Source organism: Chanos chanos, chromosome 1 (assembly GCF_902362185.1).
Source record: "Chanos chanos chromosome 1, fChaCha1.1, whole genome shotgun sequence".
Classification (NCBI taxonomy): Eukaryota; Metazoa; Chordata; class Actinopteri; order Gonorynchiformes; family Chanidae; genus Chanos; species Chanos chanos.
The window spans coordinates 8,334,711-8,357,417 of NC_044495.1; the positions used below are offsets into that span (position 1 = coordinate 8,334,711).

Below are 22,707 nucleotides of genomic sequence, written 5' to 3' on the forward strand. Positions count from 1 at the left end.
CCATCCCTTAATCCTACTACTAAATATTTCCGTTGGATAGCAACTTCTTTCATAGAATGTCTGTCACAGTTGCTTTAATTATAATGTGAGACTGATAATTTGGCCCCAGGGAGAGAATGAGTGACTGTGCTCTCCACTCCACATCACTTCATTTCTTAACTCTTAAACAATAATTAGACTTGATAGTGAAGTTACTTTCCTATTGGACAATGAAGAGATATGCTTTTTTTTTTTTTTTTAGCAAGCAGAATCTGAGCAAATGCAGAAAAGTGTTGTATAAATGGATTGTCTGTCTATCATTATATCTCGTGGGAAAAAAAAAAAAAAAGGGTGAGATGAATCAAAGATGGGAGTGAAAATAGCTGACACAGCCACAGAAAGTTACTGCTGGTTTTGAAGCAAATTTCTTATGAAACTGTAAGAAATCTTGTGAGGAAATGAGATATTATGAGGCATGAATCCCCTGAGGAGAAAATATATCAAGATGATGAACATGTGGTTGATCATCTAATGATACAAAGTGATCCCCAGTGCCTTCTGTGTTTAATTTCTCTTCTGTCAAGGCGTTTGAACAGGGCTGAGTATGTGTGTATGTTTTTTACTCGGTTAGGCGAGGAACCCTGCAGTGACCAATTCCTTTGCACCTTTCCGCTCCATAGGTCATTTACGCCCTCAACACCAAAAACGACGAGCATGAAGATGCCATCCAGTCCCTGAAGGAAGCCCATGAAGATGAGGTTCAACACATCTTGACTGAGACCAGGGAAAAAATCCTGCAGTACAAGAGTAAGATCGGCGACGAGGCGGACCTGAAGCGCCGCCTGCAGTCCCTGGAGGAGTCAGTGGAGCTTCACGAGCACATGAAACGGCAGGCGCTGGCTGAATTCGAGATGTACCGCCAGCGCATGGAAGATACGCAGTTGTGCACCGAGGCGCAGCACACGCAGCGCGTGGTCTCCATGTCGCGCGAGGTGGAGGAGATGCGGCACGACTTTGAGGAGAAGCTACGCTCTTTCGGCCAGATGCAGGCTCAGTTTGAGCAGGAGAAACGGCGGGCTCTGGATGAGCTCAAATCTGTTCACCGGCAGGAGGTGCAGGAACTCCTGCAGAACCAACAGAGCCAAAGTGCCTCCTCCAGCATGGATCAAGAGAAGCTCGCTGAGCTGCACCGCGCCGAGGTGGAGTCGCTGATGGAACAAGTGGAGGAGCTGACTCAGGACAAAGTGCGGCTGGTGGAGGAGTATGAGGCCAAGCTAACCAAGGCCCAGGTTTTCTATGAACGTGAACTGGAGGCCATGAGTCGCACGCAGCAGCTCACCACAGAGAACCTGCTGGCCTGGAAGAGGACGGAGGTGGAGCTGAGGAAGGAATTCCAGGTACAGGAAGCAGCGCTGCAGAGGACCCTGGGAAGACTGCGTGGTGAGTTGCAGAGAGCCCAAGAGGAAGCAAGAGAGACCAGAGACAAAACAAACCGCCTGCAGGCGTCTCTCAATAATGCAGAAGTCACCATCAAGGTAATTTGTTTATAGTTTTTTAATAGACTTTGTAACAGAATAGAAGTGCAATAGAAATCTGACCAACACAAACAAATACAGTCATCAAATGGTTCAAACTGTAGAACCCCAGGATTCAGTATGATTTTCATCTCACAGAGAAATGTGAAAATGTATTTAAAAGTGAGTTCTGGCTTTACCACGCCACAGGAATTGCACAAACAGTTGGACGAGGCCATTCAAGACGGAGAGATTTGGGTGATGCAGCTGAAAGACACGGAGTACGAGTTGGAGCTGAGCCGAGATCGGGTGCAACAGCAGGCCACTGAGATCCTTCACAAAGCTAGTAAAGTGAAACCACATAACAGTGAACTCTTCATATTTGATAGACTAAATTCACACAGATAAGAGACGAGACATTTACTCATTCACTTAAAGGGGAGATAAGAGTCATGTACTCGGCTCACTCACTTTTTGCCTTCAAGAACAGAAACTGAATAACAACTACGAACTGATTTTTGGGTCCGTTATCTGGTGACTCTACAGAATCTGACAGTTGAGCAAGTGTTTCCTCTTGCCATTTTAACCTCTTCACTGAGTCAGTGGTGACCTCTCATAAACTCTGTTGTAGCTTTGTTGAGTGTTTTTTTTTTTTTTTGCTGTGCGTCCTTAGGTCAGATTGGTACCCTTCAGGCCACTCAGATGAGCCATGAAGCCACCATCAGAGACTTGGGCACCGAGCAGAGCCGTTTGAAGGAGAAGATTGTGCAGCTGGAAGAGGAGAGAGAGAGACTCCAAAAACAGAGTCAAGCCCTGGAGGAACAGCAGCGACAGCACATTCTCAACTTGGAGAAAGTAGGCCCGCACCCCCATTTCTGTCCCAAGTGAATTTTACGCGTGGGGTTGCAGGGGATTTTTAGCTACTTCACAGATGTTAAAATTTTGTATCAGGGGCAGGATCCTCCAGAAACTTGTATGATATTTTTAAATCTTTAAGTAGTTATAAGAGGCCCAGTGAAGAGAGCCGTAAAATCTGTCCTGTTGAATAATTCTGGTGGCAAAACATCAGTGACAGGATAAAGAACAGATGCACTGTTCTTTTCAAGTTGTATCAGCTTTTTTTTTTTTTTTTTTTTTCAATTCAGCCAGTCTTTGTGGGCTTTGTTTTGATGTTTTAGTCGTCTTGTCGACTTGCTGTTGATGCAAAGGCTGCTGTGTTCTGTTTGCCAGTCCCTGTGTGAAGAGAAGACAGAACATGAGGTGGAGCTTGAACGGGTTAAGGCCCAATATGAGAAAGAGGCAGTTCAACTGAAGGAGATCCAGGCCCAAGTATTAGAGGAGCTGGCGGAAAAGCACAAAGCCCTGCAGGAGAACGCACGCAGCGCTGCGGAGAGAGAGAAGAACCAGCTATTGACTGTAAGCGCTCGTATTCCCTCTCATTAGTCATTATGCTGAAATTCACACTGTGTCCAAATCATCAGCCTCCCGACGATAATGGACACCATTCACCCTCATTTAGAGAGCCATTATTTATGCATCATAGAGCCTTTGATTACACTGTCGGAAGTGAGATGAATACTGGGCCTTTGAAAAGGAAGAGATGAATAGACCTGATGACTCAGTGTCTTGAAGACAACATTCATATTCTTAATTTTTCGTGCATATGCGGTTTCATTTAGATGTGCACGGTGACGTTAATCCTTTACATCGTTTTGTGTCGTCTGTTTTGTACTTAAGTCCTCTTGTTTTATCAGGAAAAAAAAGAAAAAGAGGACTTAAGTCGTCAGTCGGCCAAATCATGCAGGAAACAGTCCCGTCAATCAAAGACGGACCGCGGGGGGGGGGGGGGGGGGGGTCACCTGGCTCTCCTTACTTTTAATCTTCTCGCCTGTGTGACTGAGCCCTTTTATTTCAAACGTTGCAGGAGATGAGGCAACAGTTCGAGATTCAGCGCCTCTCTTTGGAAGAACAAAGGAATCACTTGCAACAGCAAGTGGAGACTCTTCGGGAGGAACTCACTGCCAAACTCAACATCGCCAATCAAGAGGTGAAGAGCCCTTCAGCTGGTTTTGATCTTTTTAAAGTGTATAACACCACACCTGTAGTTATTTGTGCGGGTACTGGGTTGGGATGCTAAGGAAAATAATAACTGGTGATAACTGATAAGCAGTGTTTCTTACCCACAAAGTCTTGTATTTATGTTGTTTGGTTGAACAAGGATCTCTCCTCAAGTTTACTCTGTGTTGTTACCAAATTCTAGCTACTGTCTTCCTGTCTTATTTCTATTAATGGCCTCAAAGTATACTGTGAAAGATGCAATGCCGGCCTGCATTATCCCTTAAAGAGAAACATTAGGGTGTTTGCTGATTTCCCCTGTTGCTTTTAGGTGTCTCATCTTGAGGACATTGTAAAGGAGAAAGAGGACGGTCTTCGCTCTTCTGAAAGCCAAATCACTTGTCTGAAGCAGACCCAGGAGAAACTGCTTGTTGAGCTTGATGCCACCAGATCCAGAGTGAGAGAGACCAGCAGTATGCTCACAGACCTGCAGGTAAAAATGTCATCATTTGTTTGTCAGTTAGGGCTCGATTTTGATTGGAGACGACCACTGAAAACTTGGGTTCTGATGCGTGTTAAAAAAAAAATCATGCTTGAGAAAAGGTGGTGAGAAACGTATCGGGGTATAAAGGTGGTGGAATCGCGTCGAAGTCCGTCGACGTGTGTTAACGCCGCATGATATGGAAGCCGTTTCAGAGAATTCAGCTGAGCAATTGCTGTGCATATGGCTAATGCACCATAACAGGGCCATTAAAAGAACAATTAAGCCTCATTCATATTGAGAAACCTCCAAAACTGCAGCTATTGTTCCTAACCCACAGGCCTGGCAGGAGCTAATTCATGAAGTGTCTGAGGACTCCATCTGTGTAATAAGCTTAACACCAAACTACGCGCCATGAGCTGTCTTCTTGACATAACTCGCTGAATTCCATCTAGCTCTCCTTTTTATCTGGCTTTTTTTTTATATAAATATATATATATATATATATATATATATATATATATATATATATATATATATTTCCACAGGAGGAGATAGAAAGCCAGAAACGGAAACATGAAGCCAGGGTTTTATCTGTCAAAAGCGAAGAGAAGCAGAAAATGGACAAAATGGCCGAAGACCTGAACCTCAAGTGGACAGACGCTCTAAGGTACGACACAAATGGTAACAGCAGTCTGTCTGAATGTGGTCATTTGGAACTAGAAGTCTAAATTAGAATGGAAATCCATGACAAATCTAGTCACTGAGTTACACTTTGCATTAAAATTGTGCTCATTAAATGTGCATGTGACTCACAGCTATTTCCATAAAGCTTCTTATGACAGATGGCAGAATACTGGATTGTTGATACTACAGTTACGTGTTTTCATATGGATGTTTCATGCACAAACAGACAGACAAACACACACACATACACATGCATGAACACACTTGCGCGTGCACACACAAAATCACATCTCACTCTACCCCCTACCCCCTAACCTTTCTTTGTCATTGTCTCTCACCTTACCCTGTCCCTTACTTTTCATCTGTCTCTCTCTCTCTCTGTCTCTCCAGAGCGGAGCTGAAGGCCCTGAGGGAGGAGCTGACTGATGAACACGATGCTGAGAGACAGGCCGCCCTGACTCAGCTGTCCCAGCAGAAAGACCTGGAGCTCATGGCAGTGCGAGAGGGCTGGCAGAGGAAGGTGGAGGATCTTCTGGAGCAGGTAACATTTCTGCTGCTTCTCTTATGCAATGCTAGGGTTTTTTTTCCCCCTTTCAGATCAATGTGTGCAGTCAACCCAGCAGACTCCTAAACAAGTAAGAACTGCATCATTGATTTACCTCAGTGTTGCACTGAACAGCAGCAGTAGGGTGTCTTTAGCCTTTAGTACAGCATGTGCAAGTTTCACCAAGAAATAGTTCAGAAATAATGTCAGAAATAATGTCAGAAAGCTCAGCTAACCTTAAGGTTGGGAGGCAGTGTAGTAGGTGTTTATTAGCAAGTATAAATCGGGCTGTAGTCATTCTGCTCTGTTTTATACATAAAAAAACACAACCAGAACCCAAAAAGTAACTTGAGATATCTTTATCCTTAATCATGCTTCATTGTCAAAAGAGTGCCAGACCTCTGCATTGTTTTCAGGAGCCCCTGGTAAACAGCCTTTTGGCACAGGCAGTGCTGTGTGTTTGTCTCAATCAAAAACCATGTCAGCCTGTTCACTGAACTCTGTGTCCGTGTGACTCCTGAGACTGTCTTTGCCTCTGTATGTCAGCTTCTGCTGTCAGGCTTTTTCTTTTGTTCTACTCTCTCTCTCTTTCTCTCTCTCTCTCTCTCTCTTTTAAAAGCTGTTATGTCAAATATCTGTCAATAAAAATGTGGAAAACTGTACTCTCTCCTCCTCCTCCTCCTCCTCCTCCTCCTTCTCCTTGCTTCCTCTCCTTTTGTTCATTCTCTCTCTCTCCCTCTCTCTCTCTCTCTCTCTCTTTTAAAAGCTGTTATGTCAAATATCTGTCAATAAAAATGTGGAACACTGTACTCTCTCCTCCTCCTCCTCCTCTCTCCCTCTCCTTTTGTACATTCTCTCTCTCTCTCGCTCTCTCTCTCTCTCTCTCTCTCTCTCTCTCTGTCTCTGCTTACATAGCCTCTTGCTGTCAAATTGAGCTGTGGTTTGGGACACTCTTTCGTTAGCTTTGGAGTAAATTTATGGCTAATTAGGGAGTAGAGAGACCTATGCTGTAAGTCTTCTCTTGTTGAAGCTATGTTTTGCTCATGGCATTGTTTTGCATCAGTGAGAGCACCCTGTTTTTTGTTTTTTTGTTTTTTTTTTTTTCAAGAATTTAATGCATGGCCATGTCCTTTATGTCCTTTCACACAGACAAAGCGAAATGTGTTGCATTGCGGGAGCACGTGGAAGATGTAAATATTATTTTAGTCTTCTCCTTACGAAAGCTTTCATCTTCAAGTCATTCCTAATCTCTAATTCCTAAGTTCATTTCATGGTAAACTTGTAAACAAACCAGGTCCATTATTAATGCATCTGAGGAAAAGGAAGACTGGCTTTGGGAAGATAAAGCAGAAACCCATGTATCCTCCAGCAGTTACTGCATATGTTATGTGATCCTACATTTAATATACTAATGTTTTGACATACTAATATACCAATAAGAGTACCACAGTGTTTCCAGCTCCAGCTCCTGAATTTCCATGGTCTCTGCAGCGTACCTGCTGCCTTGTATCTGTAATTAGTATGCGGAATGTTCCAGCACTCTGCGCCATTAAACGTATTCGAGGCTTTACATACACGGACAGAGATGAAAGCTGTTCTCGTTCATTTACTTATTTTCTCATTTATTTATTTATTTATTTGTAATGCAAAGTGTGTCAAAGGAAGCTCAGTATGGCTCCCCTTTCTCTCGCTCTCTCTCTCTCTCTCTCTCTCTCTCTCTCTCTTTCTCTCTGTCTCTTTCTCTCTCTCTCTCTCTCTCTCCATCTCTCTTTCTCTTTCTCTCTCTCTGTCTCTCTCTCTTTCTGTCTCTTTCTCTCTCTCTCCATCTCTCTCTCTCTCTCTAGCTCTCTCTCTTTCCAAGGCAGTGGAAATGATTTTGTCCATTCTTCCAAAATGTTGTGTTGTGTACATTTGTCTCTGGATCTGTCTAATTCTGTGCTTGCTGTTTCTGGTCTTACATCAGCATCTATTTTTAGACTTGACTCTTGATAAACTTGAGGATTTACTCTCCATTCTTTTTTGTTTAATTCTGTTTTTTTTTTCTTGGTCATTAACAAGCTGCCTCTCTCTTGTTGTTCTCACTTAATCTCAGTCCGATCGTATTTTAGATTGCATGAGGATCAAACGGGATTGTTTTGTTGTTTTTTTTTCTCCCCCTGGACCTGTTTGTTCTGATTCTGAGATTATATTCCCATAGTTATTTTAGGTTGCCTGGAGGCGCTTCAGCATGTAAAACACTGTTTCAGAATGAATGTGTGAATATTTTATAAGCTAACTGTAGTATTGAGGGCCACCTGCCTGGTGCAATCTTAGTGGAACTGACAGGTTTCTTCTCCCTCTTTTCTGCCTTTTTCTCTTCACACACTATTCCCTGTCAACTCAACAACGTATCGGCGTATCAATAAGATCTCTAAATGGAAAAGTGAATTGTTGTCAGCAAGCGCTACCAAAAAAAAGGATCCACCCACCTCTGTTTCTTCCGGGATAGAAATCGGTGTAAAAAAACAGTTTTTGAATTTCGTTCTCAGAGTCTATGACTCGCGTCTCTAGCTGTTTGATGAAGCTAGTCGTACAGAGTTGATAAGTTTTAATTCCCAAAGAGCTTGGATTTTACATCTCAAAGCACCCATTTTCTCTCCTGCGTGCATCTGAGCTGCAGACTAAAAACGGTTTTCTTTCATATTTTTTTCGATTCATAATTTCCTTAATCCCATCCAAGATATCTGAAGTTCATCTCATGTTCATCTCGCTCGGGGACCGAGACGCGGAGGTCTAGGAGGACAACATAAAAAAAAGCTTTTTTTTCTCTCCCCTGTCTTTCCTTTGTCAGATCTCTCTCCTGAAACAGAGCCTGGAGTTACAGCTCTCCCAGTCAAAGAACGCCCTGCAGCATCTCCAGGCCCAGTTTAACCAGGAACGAGAGCAGCTGGCCCAGCAGCTCCAGGAGATGGTCCGGGAACACCAGCACAGGGAGCGCCGGCTGCAGGACGTCCACCACTGTGCATTACAAGACCTGGAGGAGGCCCGACAACATGAGCTCAGGGTACCCGAACATACATGCCGACCGTAAACGTATACGGCAGCTGTAAACATATATACCGACACATAATCTTACATGCACTCACATGCAGTATCGGCAGTATCATGCTTGCGTTCACTCAGTGTATCCCTGCTCATACAAACAAATGCTTGTGTGTGATGTGCATTCACATACAAAACGTTATATGTTTGTGCATGCATTTAAAGGTACGATGTATTTGTCATAGCTTCCTATATTTTTACACAGCACACGATAATTAATTACCTGTTTAAAGAGCTGGCATGTGACATGTGATGTTTTATCTGAGGTACATGTCACTGTTTAATCGCTACGCCCCTGCAAGTCTGTGTTAGTGTTTTTACTTACGGGTGATTGACTGCACTGTAAGTTTGCTCTGATTCTATTACACAACACACACTACACCGCACTGTACATACCTCTGTCTCCCACAATCCATCTCTGTGTGACCTCTGCCTGTGGTCCCGTGTTGACCCTTTCCCCATCACTGTCTTTGTGACTATCCCCACCGTCCTACCCTGCAACCCCCACCCCCATCCCTCACCCCAAAAAACCTACCAGTCCCTGGTCAGTCGGATTCATCATTGTCATCACTCCGTGCTGTAAACTGTTACCATCTGGATACCACCGCCGCACTGTCTGACCTTACCAGAGCACAGCTCAGTGATCCCCTGTGGAACAGTCTTCTGTGTGTAAACACCTGATGTTCTTATGGTAAATCCCCTCCCCCGCTTTCTCAAAGAGACTGGTGTTCTAATGCGACCACTTTTAAGATTGTGTGGCTTACGAAAGGAGACCAAGTTAGCGGCGTCGTTGCGACGCATCTTCGTTATTTCCGTGTGGTCGTTTGAACCGCTTTGTTCGTTCGGTTTTATATATTTTTCTCCGGATGCCGGTTTTTTCGTGGTTCTGTATAAAATGTTTGGGGCGGGGGGGTGGAAATTCTGAAAGAGAGAAAATATAGAGCGCACCACAAAGCCACAGAGATTCTGCAAATGGGCCTTGTGCCCTAGTCAGTTTGAAAATACACAGAAAGAGCTTTTTGAAGCAGAGGCATCATGCAAAGGCTAACAGACTTTCCTTCATTTCCCCTCGCTGCGGTTCTGCGGCCGAGAGAGAGAGAGAGAGAGAGAGAGAGAGAGAGAAGCTTCTTAAGCTTCTTTCGACACACTTCAGATTTCCAATAAATAAATAAGCAAGGAGAGCTTTCATCTCTATCCCTGTATGTAAAACCTTGAATGAATTTAATGTCACAGGATGCTGGAGGTGGAGGGCCTTTCTACTGACAGACTGTGGCTTTGAGAAAAAATGCTGTGGGTTATTTATGATATATTTATGGTTATTTACGATAGATAGACAAAAGACAGCAGGTATTCAGAGGTGATAACCACAGTACGGGGGCCTGGTGGTGCTAAATAATGTGGTGATATTGTATTGTACTGTACTGTGAATAGGGTACTAGCTGTTAAAGACAGAATACAGATTCAATGCAGGTTAAATTTGAGATGAACATTTTAAGGATCCATCTGTTGATGCAGTTTTGTTTCTTGTCATGACTGTTATCTCTGTGAATTATATATTTGTCTCTTCTGAATGAGCACACTAATACGGAACAATGTGATGTGATGAAAATGCAGGATGCGTGTGTGTGTGTGTGCGTGTGTGTGTGTGTGCGCGCGCGTGTGTGTGTGTGTGTATGTGTGTGTGTGTGTCTATGTGTGATGCATTTTGTATGCGTACAAGTGAGAGTATATGAGTGTGGTCTACTTGTGTATTGCTGTGAGTGCACATATATAAACTTGTGTGTGTGTGTGTGTGTGCGTGCGCACACACTTGTGTGGTTCAGGAGCTAGAGGAGCGTCTGAAACAGGAGCAGAGAGAGGAGCTCCAGGCACTGAGAGAGGCTCACAGACAGACCCTGGAGATCCTCCGCCAGCAGTCTGACCAGGAGCTGCAAACACTGCGCTTTGAGCTGGAGGATGAGGGCAAGGCCATGCTGGGTGAGAAGGTCACCTCCACTCTCTGCCCGATGTACAGTATTGTCTTTCAAAACATAGCTACTGATGCCACTTCTCGGCGAGCATAGTGTTCTGCTTCTCTCTCTGCTCTGAGTTTAAGCTTTTTGTTGTTGTTGTTGTTGTTTTTTTTCTGTTTTTTGTTTCTGATGTGGTTTACAGTATCTGGAGAAAACTGAGATTACTCATCTTTGCATTGCAGCCTCCCTTCGCTCTGAACTCAACCACATACACGCCACCGCTGTCGAGCACATGAGGCAGGTTCACCTGCAGGAGAACACTGCCGCCAAACGGGAGCTGGAGAAAACCCTGGAGCGAAGCAAACAACACGTCAGTCTCCTCTCTCTTTTATTTTAGACAGGCTGTGAAATTTTCACTGACAGAAAACATACAGTTCCAAAGGCCCTGCTGTAGAGAGGACGAGTGATTTGTAGTGGTTGGTCTTAATTAATCGCTATGGGCATTTTGAAAGCAGATTGAGAGTACACTCAAGCACACTGGAAGCAGATATCCCATTTCAGGGCCGTAACAATTAGTGTATTGATTTTTTTTTTTTCCCCGCAATCTTTGCGCAACTTAAGTTTAGCTTTGGGGCCTAAATTGGAAACTACTTTTCTCTAAAATCAAACACAAGCCATCTTGGTGTAGACGTGAGGTTTCAGCTTGAGAGCAGTAGATACCAGCAATTTTAAAGACTCCTTTCAATTTTTAAGATTTTTTTTTTAACAGTTTTGGAATTCTAACTGCAACTAGACATTACTGCCTTAGGTCTGTGCAATTTCCAACTTCTTGTTCATCTATTGAATAGAAAAACCATTACAAATGATTTGAAACGTAAAATTGGTAATGGGGAGTCTTGCATGTACTCAGTCAATGGTACATACAGCCCAAAGCAATGTATGTGTGAAGACACAGATTAATGAAAGTTGCAGTATTCATTTTAAAGGACCAATCTGTGTTTCTGGAAAGGATTTTATTAAAGATAAAAGACAGACTCACCTCAGTTTTCCCTCAGAGTGAAAGGCAGAGGTCTGGCGTTTTTATAGAGCGGGAGCAGCTGAATGTAAGGGGAGTGATGAAACTCAGACTGGGATGACATTGCGCAGAGATAAGCCGGGCTTCAGGGGAAATTGAAGAAATGATCGTGATGAATAAAGGATAAAAGAGGATGACTCGCGTGACTCCTCTGCCTGTACCGTAGCCTCTCCTATACGTTCACCCGCTCTCTTCCCTTTCTCTCTCTCTCTCTCTCTATCTCTCTCCCCTCCTCTCTCTTTTTCTCTCTTCTCATCATCACTCTCCCTTTCTCTTTTTTTTTCCCCACCCTTGTTCTCTGCATGCCTCGCTGTCTTTTTCTCTTATGTTCAGCTCTCTTGAGTTAATAATACAGCGCAATGCTATGCCTTTTTAATGTGACCTAGTTAAATGCGGTAAGTTAAAAATGGTAAGCCTTTGGGTCTGGCGCCATATCTATCGTTGCATTTTTTTTGTTAGTAGATTCTGAGCGATTCAAAGTGAGATCAATTGATGCTTGTAGCGTTGCATCCCTCTCCACACTGTAAGCGCTATAAGCGCTTTGTACGGAACAACAAAGTAATTTTATTGTTCCGGAACTCTCCGTTCTCCGTTATTTTTCATGTTCTCACCTGTAGGAACAAGATCTTCTTGGGCGCATATCTGACCTGCAACAAGAAGTGAACTGCAGGAAGAATCGCATCGCCGATCTGGACCACGAGATTCACTCTCTGAACGAAACCATTAGCACACTCACTAAGGAACTGGAGCTAAAGGGCAAAGAGGTGCTCCGGATTCGCAGTGAGGCCAACCAGCAGATCAGGTTAGCGAGTTGTTTGTGAATTTTCATTCACTCACTGTCAGACTCGCGTTGGTATTTCACCAAATCGCTCTTAATGCAAATGGATTTCTGTGAGATGCTGTTTTATAAACATGTTAAATTAAAGCAAAGCGGAATGTTGTTTTGTAAACTGGTAGGGAATAAGTACGTGCAAATTGTTGGAGGATTTAGCCTGGCGGCTGCCTTGTTGAACATAGTGTAATTTATTTGGTGACTGTTGAACCAACCCCCTCCACTGGGAACACTCCAGCTTCCCTTCATATTTGTCATAGCTTTGAAGTAGCCTAACTGGGTTATGCTGTACTCCACAAACATGTGAAGCAGTGCCCATTTTCCGTGAGGCTAGAGTTCAGAAAGGCTCAATGATGAAAACCGGAAAGGTAAATTCAGCTGGACCAAGTAATAATGTGGTATCAGAAGGAAACATATCCATCGCATGATTCTGTAGCCAGAAGGCAGAATGACTCATGTTTCTCTTTGCTGTCTCCTTCTAAGGAGTCTTCTTAAGATATAAATAAAAGAGTTATTCCTAGAGATAGTGGGGGTGTAGCACAAACAAAAACAGACAAATAACGGGGTTTTTTTTACCTAATTAAATTTTGTGCTATTCGTAAGAAATACACAAACACACTCACATAGATAAGAGGTGACATGAAAAACAAATACGAAAATAAATTATTCGATAAAGAGGCCTCATCGCCCAAGGCGTCGAAGTCACGTTGCTAATTAACCTTTATTACTGCGTTATTTTTTGACGCCGAAAGATTTTTTTTTTGAACAGCTTTAACTGTTGTTTGTGCAGAGCTCACGAACAGGACCTGTCAAAGAGACACGAGAGAGAGATTGGAGAGTTGAGTGCCACACACCACAGAGAGACACAGATAATGCTTTCAGATTTCAACAAAGCTCAGGAGCTGCTGAGAGACAAAATCTCTGCCCTGCAAGTCCTGTAAGTCCTCACGTCGCTGGTGTTTTCTCTGGTGACAATCACCTCGGTCCACGTCATGTAGGAACTCTTGCTTAGCGAACAGTGCAAAGTGAATTCGTAAGAGAAAAAAACAAAACATGTATTTTACATTCATGGATGCTTGGGGGATGAAATGTTCGTTCTCTGTCTTTTTTTTTTTTTTGTCGTTGTTGTTCATTCACTAATATAATTGGGGCCTTTGTTTTATTCTTGGATGGCTTCTTTGTGTGAGTCATTGTTTGATTACTCGCTCATTAATGAGGTCTCCGTGTCTGCGGTTCCGTAACTGGTGTGGGTGTTTGATGTTAATGCGTTGTGTAGGTTGGAAGGCACAGAGGAGAAGTTTAGGAACAGAGAAAGCAGACCTGAGGACCTTCAGATGATTGCGGAGCTCAAAGAAATGGTGGCAGAGCGAGAGTCGCTGGTTAAGAAGCTTGTGGTAGGTAATGAAGTTCAGAGATAATACAGGCACTCTGGAATTTTTCTTTACCGTCTTGACTCTCTCATCTCAAGGGGCAAGGGGATTTTGGCAATGAGCTATGGAACTGAGTCATTAAAAAAACTGAGTAATTTTGTAAGATTTTGAGACTTCTGTTCAGTTGCTGATTAAAAGGATTCTGTGAATCTAGACATTCTAATTTTCCCAGTCTGTCTTCAAGTATTCGTTTTTTTGTTTTTTGGGGGGGGGGGGGTTTCCAGCCTTGTTTAAAGTGTGTTAGAAACAGTGGTTTTACACATTTCCTTTTATTTCAGTTTTGTACTCATTTGCAATAGAGCAAAGGAAGTCCAAGGAATTATTTAACCACAGAAATGTCTGTCTGAAAGAATATCATTATTAGTTTATGTGATTATTAAAACTTGTCTCAAAGCAGTAATGGGTGCTTTACTTGAAATGTGTTTCATTTTTCCTTTCACTGGCTCAGGATGACAAAAAGTTCTATCAGCTGGAGCTGGTGAATCGAGACAGTGGCTTCAACAAAGTCTTCAACACCAGCCCCAATGTGGGCGTGATTAATCCTCTTATCAAGGTGAGTAATGGATTTTATGTTCAATTTAATATTACTACACATTATAGACACATGATCTGCTCATAGAACAATCTGCCCATAGAACATACTCATTATTATATCTTCTTTAACAGTACTAACCATTATGGTTTAAAAGTAATTTAATTTAAATGTTGACCTTTACTCAGTCAGCTCTTTAAGGCTTTCATTTTTGCATTGTGGGAAATGCTGTTTTTTTAAATAGTGGCGCATCCACCCTTATAGAATGGAATGTTGTGCTTCTGCATGTCCAGGCGTTTAATTTGTTTTGCCTTTCAGTTGTCTAACTCTTGCTTTCCGTGTAGTGTACATGGTGTATGTGTGTGTCTCATTGTCTAATTTTTATCCATGTTCAGACATTTTATTCTGTTTTTGCTTTCCAAGCCATTAACTGTCACTTCTAGTTCACATACCTCGTTGTTAAGCTGGAACTAGACAGTTAGTCTTCACTTAGTCCTCCCAAAATCCTTTTTTGTTTTGTTTTTTGTTTTTTTGTTTTTTGTTTTTGTTTTTTTTATGTTCTTTTAATGTAGCAAAAGGGTAAAAAAACAGCTCACAGGTTCACCAGCTCTCCAAACCTAAGTGTTGTGGAAGTGGAGGGGATGGGGGGGAGTAGCTCTACACTGCCCGCCTACCTAGAGTCTGTACCCAACACCCCTATTCAACACGCTGAGCTCAGCACAGGCAAATCTCTGCCCCTACCGCCAGTTCCCGAACCCGTCCAGAGGTGAGAGACCCACCTCCTCGCTTAGTGTCCTCGTGTCCTCACAAACGCTGCACCATGACAAGAGACATGCCTAGATCACCAAAATTCTCAGCCATTGGTTTGATCACACTGTCTCGGTCGTGTAACTCAATATAACCATGGAACAGTTGTCAGTCCTGTCTTCTTTTCTTTTCTTTTTTTTTTTTTTTAATCATTTGATTTGAGGCTTTGAAAATAATTTAAAAAAAACAAACAAACCAATAAACAGTGTGGGTATGCTTGTATCACTTTTAATATGCATCTTGTTAACCAACAGTGCACATAAAGTATGTATGTATCTCATTCTGACTCACGCTGATTTGGATATGCATGGGAATTCTTACACGTGAATCTCTTGTTTTTGTCTCTTATCTCACGTGATTGGTCAAAGGATACAGTGAATTCACAAACCACCTCATTACTTAAACTCACAACTCCTTTGAGTGAGAACCCTACGTTGACGTGAGCCCGAGCATTGTGTGTGGTTTCTCAAATGGCATTGGAATGCAAAAGACAGCATGCAACAGAAAAGTTACTTTATGTTCATTCTCTTTTGGAGTTTGCATGAGCGTGTAGGAGGATGTCACATATGACAACGGTGTTTGCTACACACATGGCTGTGGTGATGTGCTTCAGTGGGAATGTCATGGTATAGCTTGCTATTTTTTTTTTTTTTTTTTTTTTACTTTGCCAATAAAGTAAGTGTCTTCATGTTGCCTTTCCTCAATTTGCTATTTTTGTAACTTGTTTGTGTTATTTCATTTCTTGAACTAAAGTTTTCACCATTTGATATTTTTCACCTAACAACAAAACATTGGTGGAATGTAATTCTGTCACAGAAGTTCTGTCCCCCCTAAGTCTGTTATTTCTGTGAACTGGGAATAGTGGGATGACAGCTCTGCACAGCTGTGGCAAACATCCCAGTAGCAACAGGAGGCTTTATATGTACATGCAGATCTCCAGCCCTTCAAAGTCTTTCTCTCTCTCTCTCTCTCTCTCTCTCTCTTTTTTAAACTTTATGAATGTTTTTTGTTGGTGGTGATAATATGATGAGTTAAGTCAGGCTGACTGTTTGTTGTCTGTTTCAGTATCTGATATAACGTTAATGTGGTAAAATATGTATGAATGTAATGATTTGTGGCGAGATGTTAATTGCTTCCGTGACTCGAGTTGATTTCCCTTTGTGTAATTGCTGTTATTCTGACCCTCTTGTGCAGCCCTCCTGAGACTGAAGAGTTGACTGTTGCACCAAATGACAAGCATCCGCAAGAACTGTTTTCTCAGTATTTCTCATTCTGAGTCTTTTCAAGACAAGAAACTCAAGAGCATGTGACAAAAAAAAAAAATGACAACAACCATTTTCAATATGCCATTAGTCTGTGTAAAATAGTTCACTGTGATTTTTATTTATACTTTATTTATTTATGTATTTATTTCCTTTGAACAAGAATAAGTACAATATGTTGGAAATGGGCTATTATGCAATATCTGAAGAATGATGCACCTTTTTTTTTTGTTTATTTTAAATAACCTGATTGCTTTGTTCTTTTCTTGTTGGACCGTAACTGTTTGAATATCAATGTCTTGCCAGTTCTGAAAAAAAAAAAAGTTGCACTATTTATATTTATATTATACTGTCTTGTATAAACAATAAATCATCAATTTAAAAAAAGTCTATATTACACCTCTTTTAATCATTTGAACTATTTTTCTGTACGTACAAGACATATCTGATATGATGACGGTATTTCAGAAGCAATTCTGATGAAACAAGTTTTGAGTTTTTTAATCACACAGCAACTTAATGTAAAATATTAATTTTACGCTTGGCTGTTTTAATCTGTATTTCCTAATTCATTTTTAATACATGTTCCCTATTCCGTCTTATCCTAATCTTGATGGAGCATTGCTTTTAAACGTTAATGTTTTCAACACCACTTCCCGTATATTCCGTTTAAATGGTCAATGTTTATTCACACCCATGAGATTTGCTTCCTTTCCATACGTAAGATGTGAAGATACAGTCATAGCACACAAATAGCATCAGTGTAACATAGACACAAGACAAACATAGCGTGTGTCACACCAAGTTGTCGGGTTAGTATCGTAGTTTTGGGGTGTGGACGTATACTTGACTTTCGCTCCTTTACTTGAGCCAGATGGGCAGTTTCTCCGTCAGTTCTGCAAAGTTAACAATCTGAAATGTCGCCCCGGCCTTGGGCAATACCATCTATTACTAAACATAAGGCGTTGGCATGGATACCTAGTGGTCATAGATACCTACCAGACTGTATTGTCCTGCCTTGACTTCAAAAAAAGATTTAATCATAGGTCTTTAAATAAGCCATTTTGCATTTGTATCACATGGTTTATTATCCATAGCTGCACTCTGCTCCCGCCACGGTGCTAGTCCTCTGCCTTTCCCAAGACCACTCCATCAATTTGAACTTGACAGGATTGACATGAATATGATAGAAAGCAAAGCATGTGCTTAGCACTGTTTACAGGTGGAGAGCAAAACAAACAAATCAATCAAACATAATTTCAAATCATCTACACATCTCGCATCTAAATGTAAAAAAAAAATCTTGTGAAGTGCATTTTAGTCAAAATGATGGACATTTAGAAATCTTCGTGAACACACAGATATATGTATATCTCCGACTGACCGATTCCTTTTTCCCTCTTTCTTGACGGCTGCCCCTAGCTCAGTTCGTCCTCTGATTGGGTGATGGGTGGGCGAGTAGTGTGATATCATCTCTTAGCATTACATGAGCAAGACGATGATGTATATGAGCAGCAGGCAGATGAGGATGAGGGAAAAATTGATGAAAAGCTCCTGCAGGTTACGCTTGGTCTGCGGGTTCACCTCGATGTTGGACGCCCGTCGAATGGCCGTGCGGGTTATGTGCTGGACTCTCTCCATATTCGCTCTTGCTCAGAGATCACGGATTACTAGTGCACTACCTGGTGGCCGTAGAGGGTAGTGCAAAGAAGTAGTTGGAGATCTTTGAGGGCAGAGTTGCTGCGCTGGACGATGAAAGGTTAAAAGCTGTCTTTCTACAGGAGAGAAAGAGGGAGATTACAAACGGTGTGGCCTATAGCCGTTCTAAAGTTAGTCTCAGTGTAGTGAATTCTAAGACTACCCACATTACATTTAAAGCAACGAGTGAAAGCATGAAACGACCAGCATAGACTGTTGATCAAAGAATAGTTGGGTTGAGACAAATGTAAACAAAGCTCATCTTGAAAGTGCAAAAATATCTTGACTGTATCTGAGTGAGTGCTTCACATGCTCCCGGGCTCTCTGGGACACTTGTGTTAGGAGGTGTGAATGACATGCGAGTATGACTGACATCCTCTGGTCTGTCAGTCCGCTAATGGTTCCCATAATAGAACGGAGCCCTCAGAAAAAGCACCTTGAAATCCTGTCCTTCTTACTCACTCACTCACTCACTCACTCGTCACTGCAGTCTGTTAGGTTAGGTTCAAGTAATCTGTCCCTACACCATAATCACTGTACTGTCATACACCCCGGTGCTTGTCAGCGTTTCGATCTGGGCACAGCATTAGGATACAAAATGTGACATTCCATCAGTAATGTCATGTTTTTGTGGGGAGAAATGTCAGTATTTTTTTTCGGTTCATATTCTGTTACACATTGCATTGCGTTCGGTGACGACATGTTCTCCCCTCGTGTCTGTTATTTCAGTCCCATAAAAATTTATCTCGATTATTTCTCATCCCTCCTTAGGCGTAAAACGACTGAGGCTGAGATATCAGTTTGGTAACTTCTTTCTCTCTCTCTCTCTCTTTCTCTCTCTCTCTCTCTCTGGCACACAGTGTTGATGGATATGCCGGAATTTAGGGCGGTTTGTCAGGACAAGGCAATCTGACCAAAATCATTTAATGAGGACCTAGGAGCCACAATTTATCAGCAGAAGTGGTAGATTCCTGCAACACAGTGTTGATTAACTGAAAAGTAAAGAATATGAGACTTCATAAATCGTAAGTCTCTGCAGGTCTATTCATCACAACAAGAATCAGTAGTGCATTAAATGAACACGAGCTCATAATGAATTACACTCTGAATACTCATAATTTATGACACTGTAAGTCAAGAAATATGTTTTAGTTATTGGAAGAAATCATTCCATCAATGTATATCACTTTCTGTTTGGAGACACAAAGCAGTTGAAACAGTTCATAAAAAAACAACAACAACCCAACAACATTTCCCTTTATGAAATGTTATGTAACTTATTTAAGCAGAGACATAGTTAACCTTTTCTTGGTACAAAGCCTGTTTGTGTAAAGTACAACAATTTGAATAGAAACAAATTTTTCAGAGTCACATCTCGGTAAAGAATGCAAATACACACGGCCCCTCTCCAGCTAAACGGCACATTGGTCTGTTTGTATCTGTAGTGTGTGTGTGTTCACTCTCTGCTGTGGATTTGCTTTTTCATAATCGTATGGAAGAGAGGAAAAATCCTTTTAAAATCAATCCACATTATCTACATTCATTTATCGAAAAATGTGCTTGTTATCTGAGCTCTGTTTGTGTGTTTGGAGTATGTGTGCTGGGAATTTTTCGTTTGAGTCTTTTCTGTCTCTCAGAGTGAGAATACATTAACCAAAACTAGTGAAAGTAAATCCACATCATTTGTTTATTCATTCATTCATTACTATCCATTTCATTTTTGAAAACGAATCAATAAACAAACTCAAGGATCTCTAAACTATGATAGCAACACCTTATTTTCACAGTTCATTTTTATCTTTCGCAAAAAATATATATATAAATAGCAAGTTACATTATATTAAAAAGCGAAAAGTCTAAAACACTTTTATTTTTATTTTTTCAGCTGAGTTTCTTACCTGGAAAAGAGATGGATCAGATCAGAGTGCTCCGAACCAGCGTGCACAGTCCTTCAGAAATGAGATAGAGTGACCTAGCAGGAGGCTATGTTGCCAGACAGCTTCTCAGAACATGCTACAAAGTTTATAGGAAGAACCCGAAGGGGGTGGAGAAAACAAACAGAAACAAAATGGAATGGACAACTGAAGTGTGTGGTTGGCCCCAGTAACCACCAGGCTAAAGTGGTGGGGGTGGGAGGTGGGGGTGGGGGTGTGGGTACCACCATTCCGAGGCCACCTGACTGTGGTCATGTCGTGTCCTCTGTGACTAACCCGCCCGTCTGTTTCTCCAGAATGTTTGTTATGGTGACATCTTTATTACTTTGAGGAAACTTATGTGGGCTAATTATCCCTTTCCTCAGCTGTGCGTCCTGATTACAGTAACTACAAACTAAACAACATCATACTCAGTTACATTACTGAATGTGTCTGTTATGAGCAGAAACTGATTTTTAGGAAAAATAAATTACAGTTAAAAGAGAAGAGAGGTAATTAGAGCTAGTGGTATCAGGATTAAGGTCCATCATTGTAGGAGAGTGGCCTCCACATAGCTCATCTGATATATCGGAAGATACACTGGAACAATATTTCAGAATACAAACTTGTTTTTTTTTTTATAATTCTAATTCAAATCTTTAATTACAGTCAATCAAACAAAGGCATGCTGAAATAACCTGCCAAACTAACCAATTTGAAACAGTGGGCACTGTAAGTTACATGAGGAAAAAAAGTTTGTCTGTTGTAATATTTATGTATCATTCAATTCTATCATATCTAAAGTTCTGATCAGTGGTCAGTTAATGGTTAAACAGAGATAGGGAGAGCCTGACTGCAGTGGGTACAAAAAAAAAACCCTAACCAAAACAAAAACACAGCATATCCCAAGGCTTCCCCTGCCTTACATGGATCTCTCTGGGCTTTGGGAGACCTAAAACAAGCCCCGGAGGAACATTTTTAAAAAAAAAAAAAAACAAAACACTGGCTGTTTTTTAATGGAACAGGGAGAGCTGAAGGAATGTGCATTGGTTGTGTTTGCTCTGGACCTGGCACCGCTGCTTTTGGCAAGCTGGCCTATCTCATGCTACACTCCAGTTATGCACCTCCACAAGTGCAGGATTCCAGGGTTTAAGCCTCAGTGGCGGGGGGCGGGCGGGTGGTGAGGTGGGTGTGGGGGGCTACTTCCACAATGAGGCCACGGTCATGAATGAAAAGGTGACAGCTCGATGACACAAGTCATTTGAGATGGCCACGTTAAGCCCAGGATGAAGCCTAGGCCCTTTGTTATCTTTCTCTAGGTCTGCTTCTATGAAGGCCTCGCTTTTGACGGCAAATGCTCACGTCAGGTGAACCCCTTGGATTTTCTTGTCTTTTCATACAGGAGGTAATTTAAGAAACAATTTTTAAAAGTCTCTCTATAGAAAGACAGAACGGATGGAGAAAAGGCTCTAATGAAGAAGGGCTAAAACGTTTAGTCTGTGCCAAGAAAAAAAAAAAAAACCTTTCATTGATTTTTTACTTTACTAGATTGACATCGCATCCTTCATGCGCAGAGCAAAGTGTTCCCACTTATCTATCAATGTGACTGGAACAAAACACCAATCAGCTTGTCCTGTCAACACCTCTAAGGTCTAATAAACGGATGGCTAGGAGCAGACATGCTAGGTCAGGGAAGGTGCGTGTTTTCCAGGGGGATAAGAAGAGGGGCCGGTCTGTCTGACAGAACACTGATGACATGCTGAAAACAGGCTGCTTGACGCTATGGCGGCAGAAGAGAGAGACTGATTAAGTTCTGGGAGCTGGTGGCAGATTAACCGAGTTATGCGAGGAACGGTTTACGGCGCTAGTCCAGAAGGACCTCGTAAAAGACTCAAGCGTGAACGCTAGTTTTTACAAGGACTTCTCAGGGCTCCCGTACCAGCAACCATAAAATTGTGAAATTGAACATTTACGTTGCGCAGAACTTAGTAACGTTAAAGTTCGAGCAGAAACTTTGATTACTTTGAAGCGCTAATTATCTTGAGAGGCATTTGTTTAACATAAGAGTGATGGAGTGGAACTCACGCTGGTGTTATTAGCAGGAGTTTCACTAACATTCAGCTGCAAACAAGACGATTAAGAGGCCTATCAGCTCCTAAGAGCCTGGAGAAAATGGACTGACCCTCTCAGCTCTTCACATTAGTGGCTGCTTCATGGGATTAGGGACTGCCTGTTGTGTAGAATGCCTTGAACTATTTATACATCCAAGTTTGTTCACTTCCTTTTATAGGGAAGTGAAGGGAGCGCAAGACCACTATACTGTCCTTACAACAAGGTTATTTGTAAAAATACACCAAATTACAACGAGATGGTCATACGCACTCGGATATAAAGCGAAAGGACGTTATTTGTTTTGATTTTGCATCAACACCCATTTGAATGTACTGTCTCACGTCTCCGTTTTAGTACGCTAATAGATCTGCCTTAGACTTCTTTTTTATCCCACGCTGGTCATCACTGTTCATAAGGCCTCCCAAAATAAAATGCCTTTGTTCCCACAAATCCACTGTGTTCTAAATAAAGCCGGGCCAGCAATCTCTGCATTGTTGTGGGAGACTGAACTCACTTCTCTCTAGAGAGCATGCGAGCAGAACTCTTACTGCCGCATACTTCCAGTACATACAAGTCGGTCCCAAAGCTTTCTAACCACACGTCGGTGTTATGCTTAACAGCAGGTGCCTGGGCTTTTCACTGAGGGCTAAATATTGCGTGCTAATACGCTCAGGGAGTTACAAAAACAAAGGAAACAGGGGCACAAGAAAAAAAAAAGAAAAAAAGAAAGGCACAACAAGGTGAGGGATGAAT

At 41.9% G+C, this 22,707-nt stretch overlaps 2 protein-coding genes across 2 annotated transcripts in view; one reads left to right on the top strand and one right to left on the bottom strand.

The window, feature by feature from the left end:
• The window catches only part of fam184aa (family with sequence similarity 184 member Aa), a 15,462-nt gene extending 530 nt beyond the window's left edge, over positions 1–14,932 (top strand). Inside the window, exons 2-17 of the mRNA XM_030788149.1 lie at positions 660–1,514; positions 1,704–1,839; positions 2,167–2,348; positions 2,724–2,909; positions 3,418–3,540; positions 3,880–4,041; positions 4,578–4,699; positions 5,107–5,257; positions 8,091–8,303; positions 10,165–10,318; positions 10,536–10,663; positions 11,986–12,170; positions 12,991–13,137; positions 13,477–13,594; positions 14,079–14,183; positions 14,735–14,932. Of these exons, the coding sequence (XP_030644009.1) occupies positions 660–1,514; positions 1,704–1,839; positions 2,167–2,348; positions 2,724–2,909; positions 3,418–3,540; positions 3,880–4,041; positions 4,578–4,699; positions 5,107–5,257; positions 8,091–8,303; positions 10,165–10,318; positions 10,536–10,663; positions 11,986–12,170; positions 12,991–13,137; positions 13,477–13,594; positions 14,079–14,183; positions 14,735–14,932 (3,165 nt within the window). The remainder of the gene's footprint in view (positions 1–659; positions 1,515–1,703; positions 1,840–2,166; positions 2,349–2,723; positions 2,910–3,417; positions 3,541–3,879; positions 4,042–4,577; positions 4,700–5,106; positions 5,258–8,090; positions 8,304–10,164; positions 10,319–10,535; positions 10,664–11,985; positions 12,171–12,990; positions 13,138–13,476; positions 13,595–14,078; positions 14,184–14,734) is intronic.
• A 2,781-nt stretch (positions 14,933–17,713) lies between these two features.
• Positions 17,714–17,872, bottom strand: pln2 (phospholamban 2). Its single transcript, XM_030790606.1, has one exon. It carries the CDS (start codon positions 17,870–17,872, stop codon positions 17,714–17,716), a length of 159 nt encoding a protein of 52 aa, XP_030646466.1.
• Between the last annotated feature and the right edge of the window lie 4,835 nt (positions 17,873–22,707).

Bases quoted from the DNA above. Each gene is read 5' to 3' on its own strand.
- pln2 (XM_030790606.1), bottom strand. From the start codon at position 17,872: ATGGAGAGAGTCCAGCACATAACCCGCACGGCCATTCGACGGGCGTCC.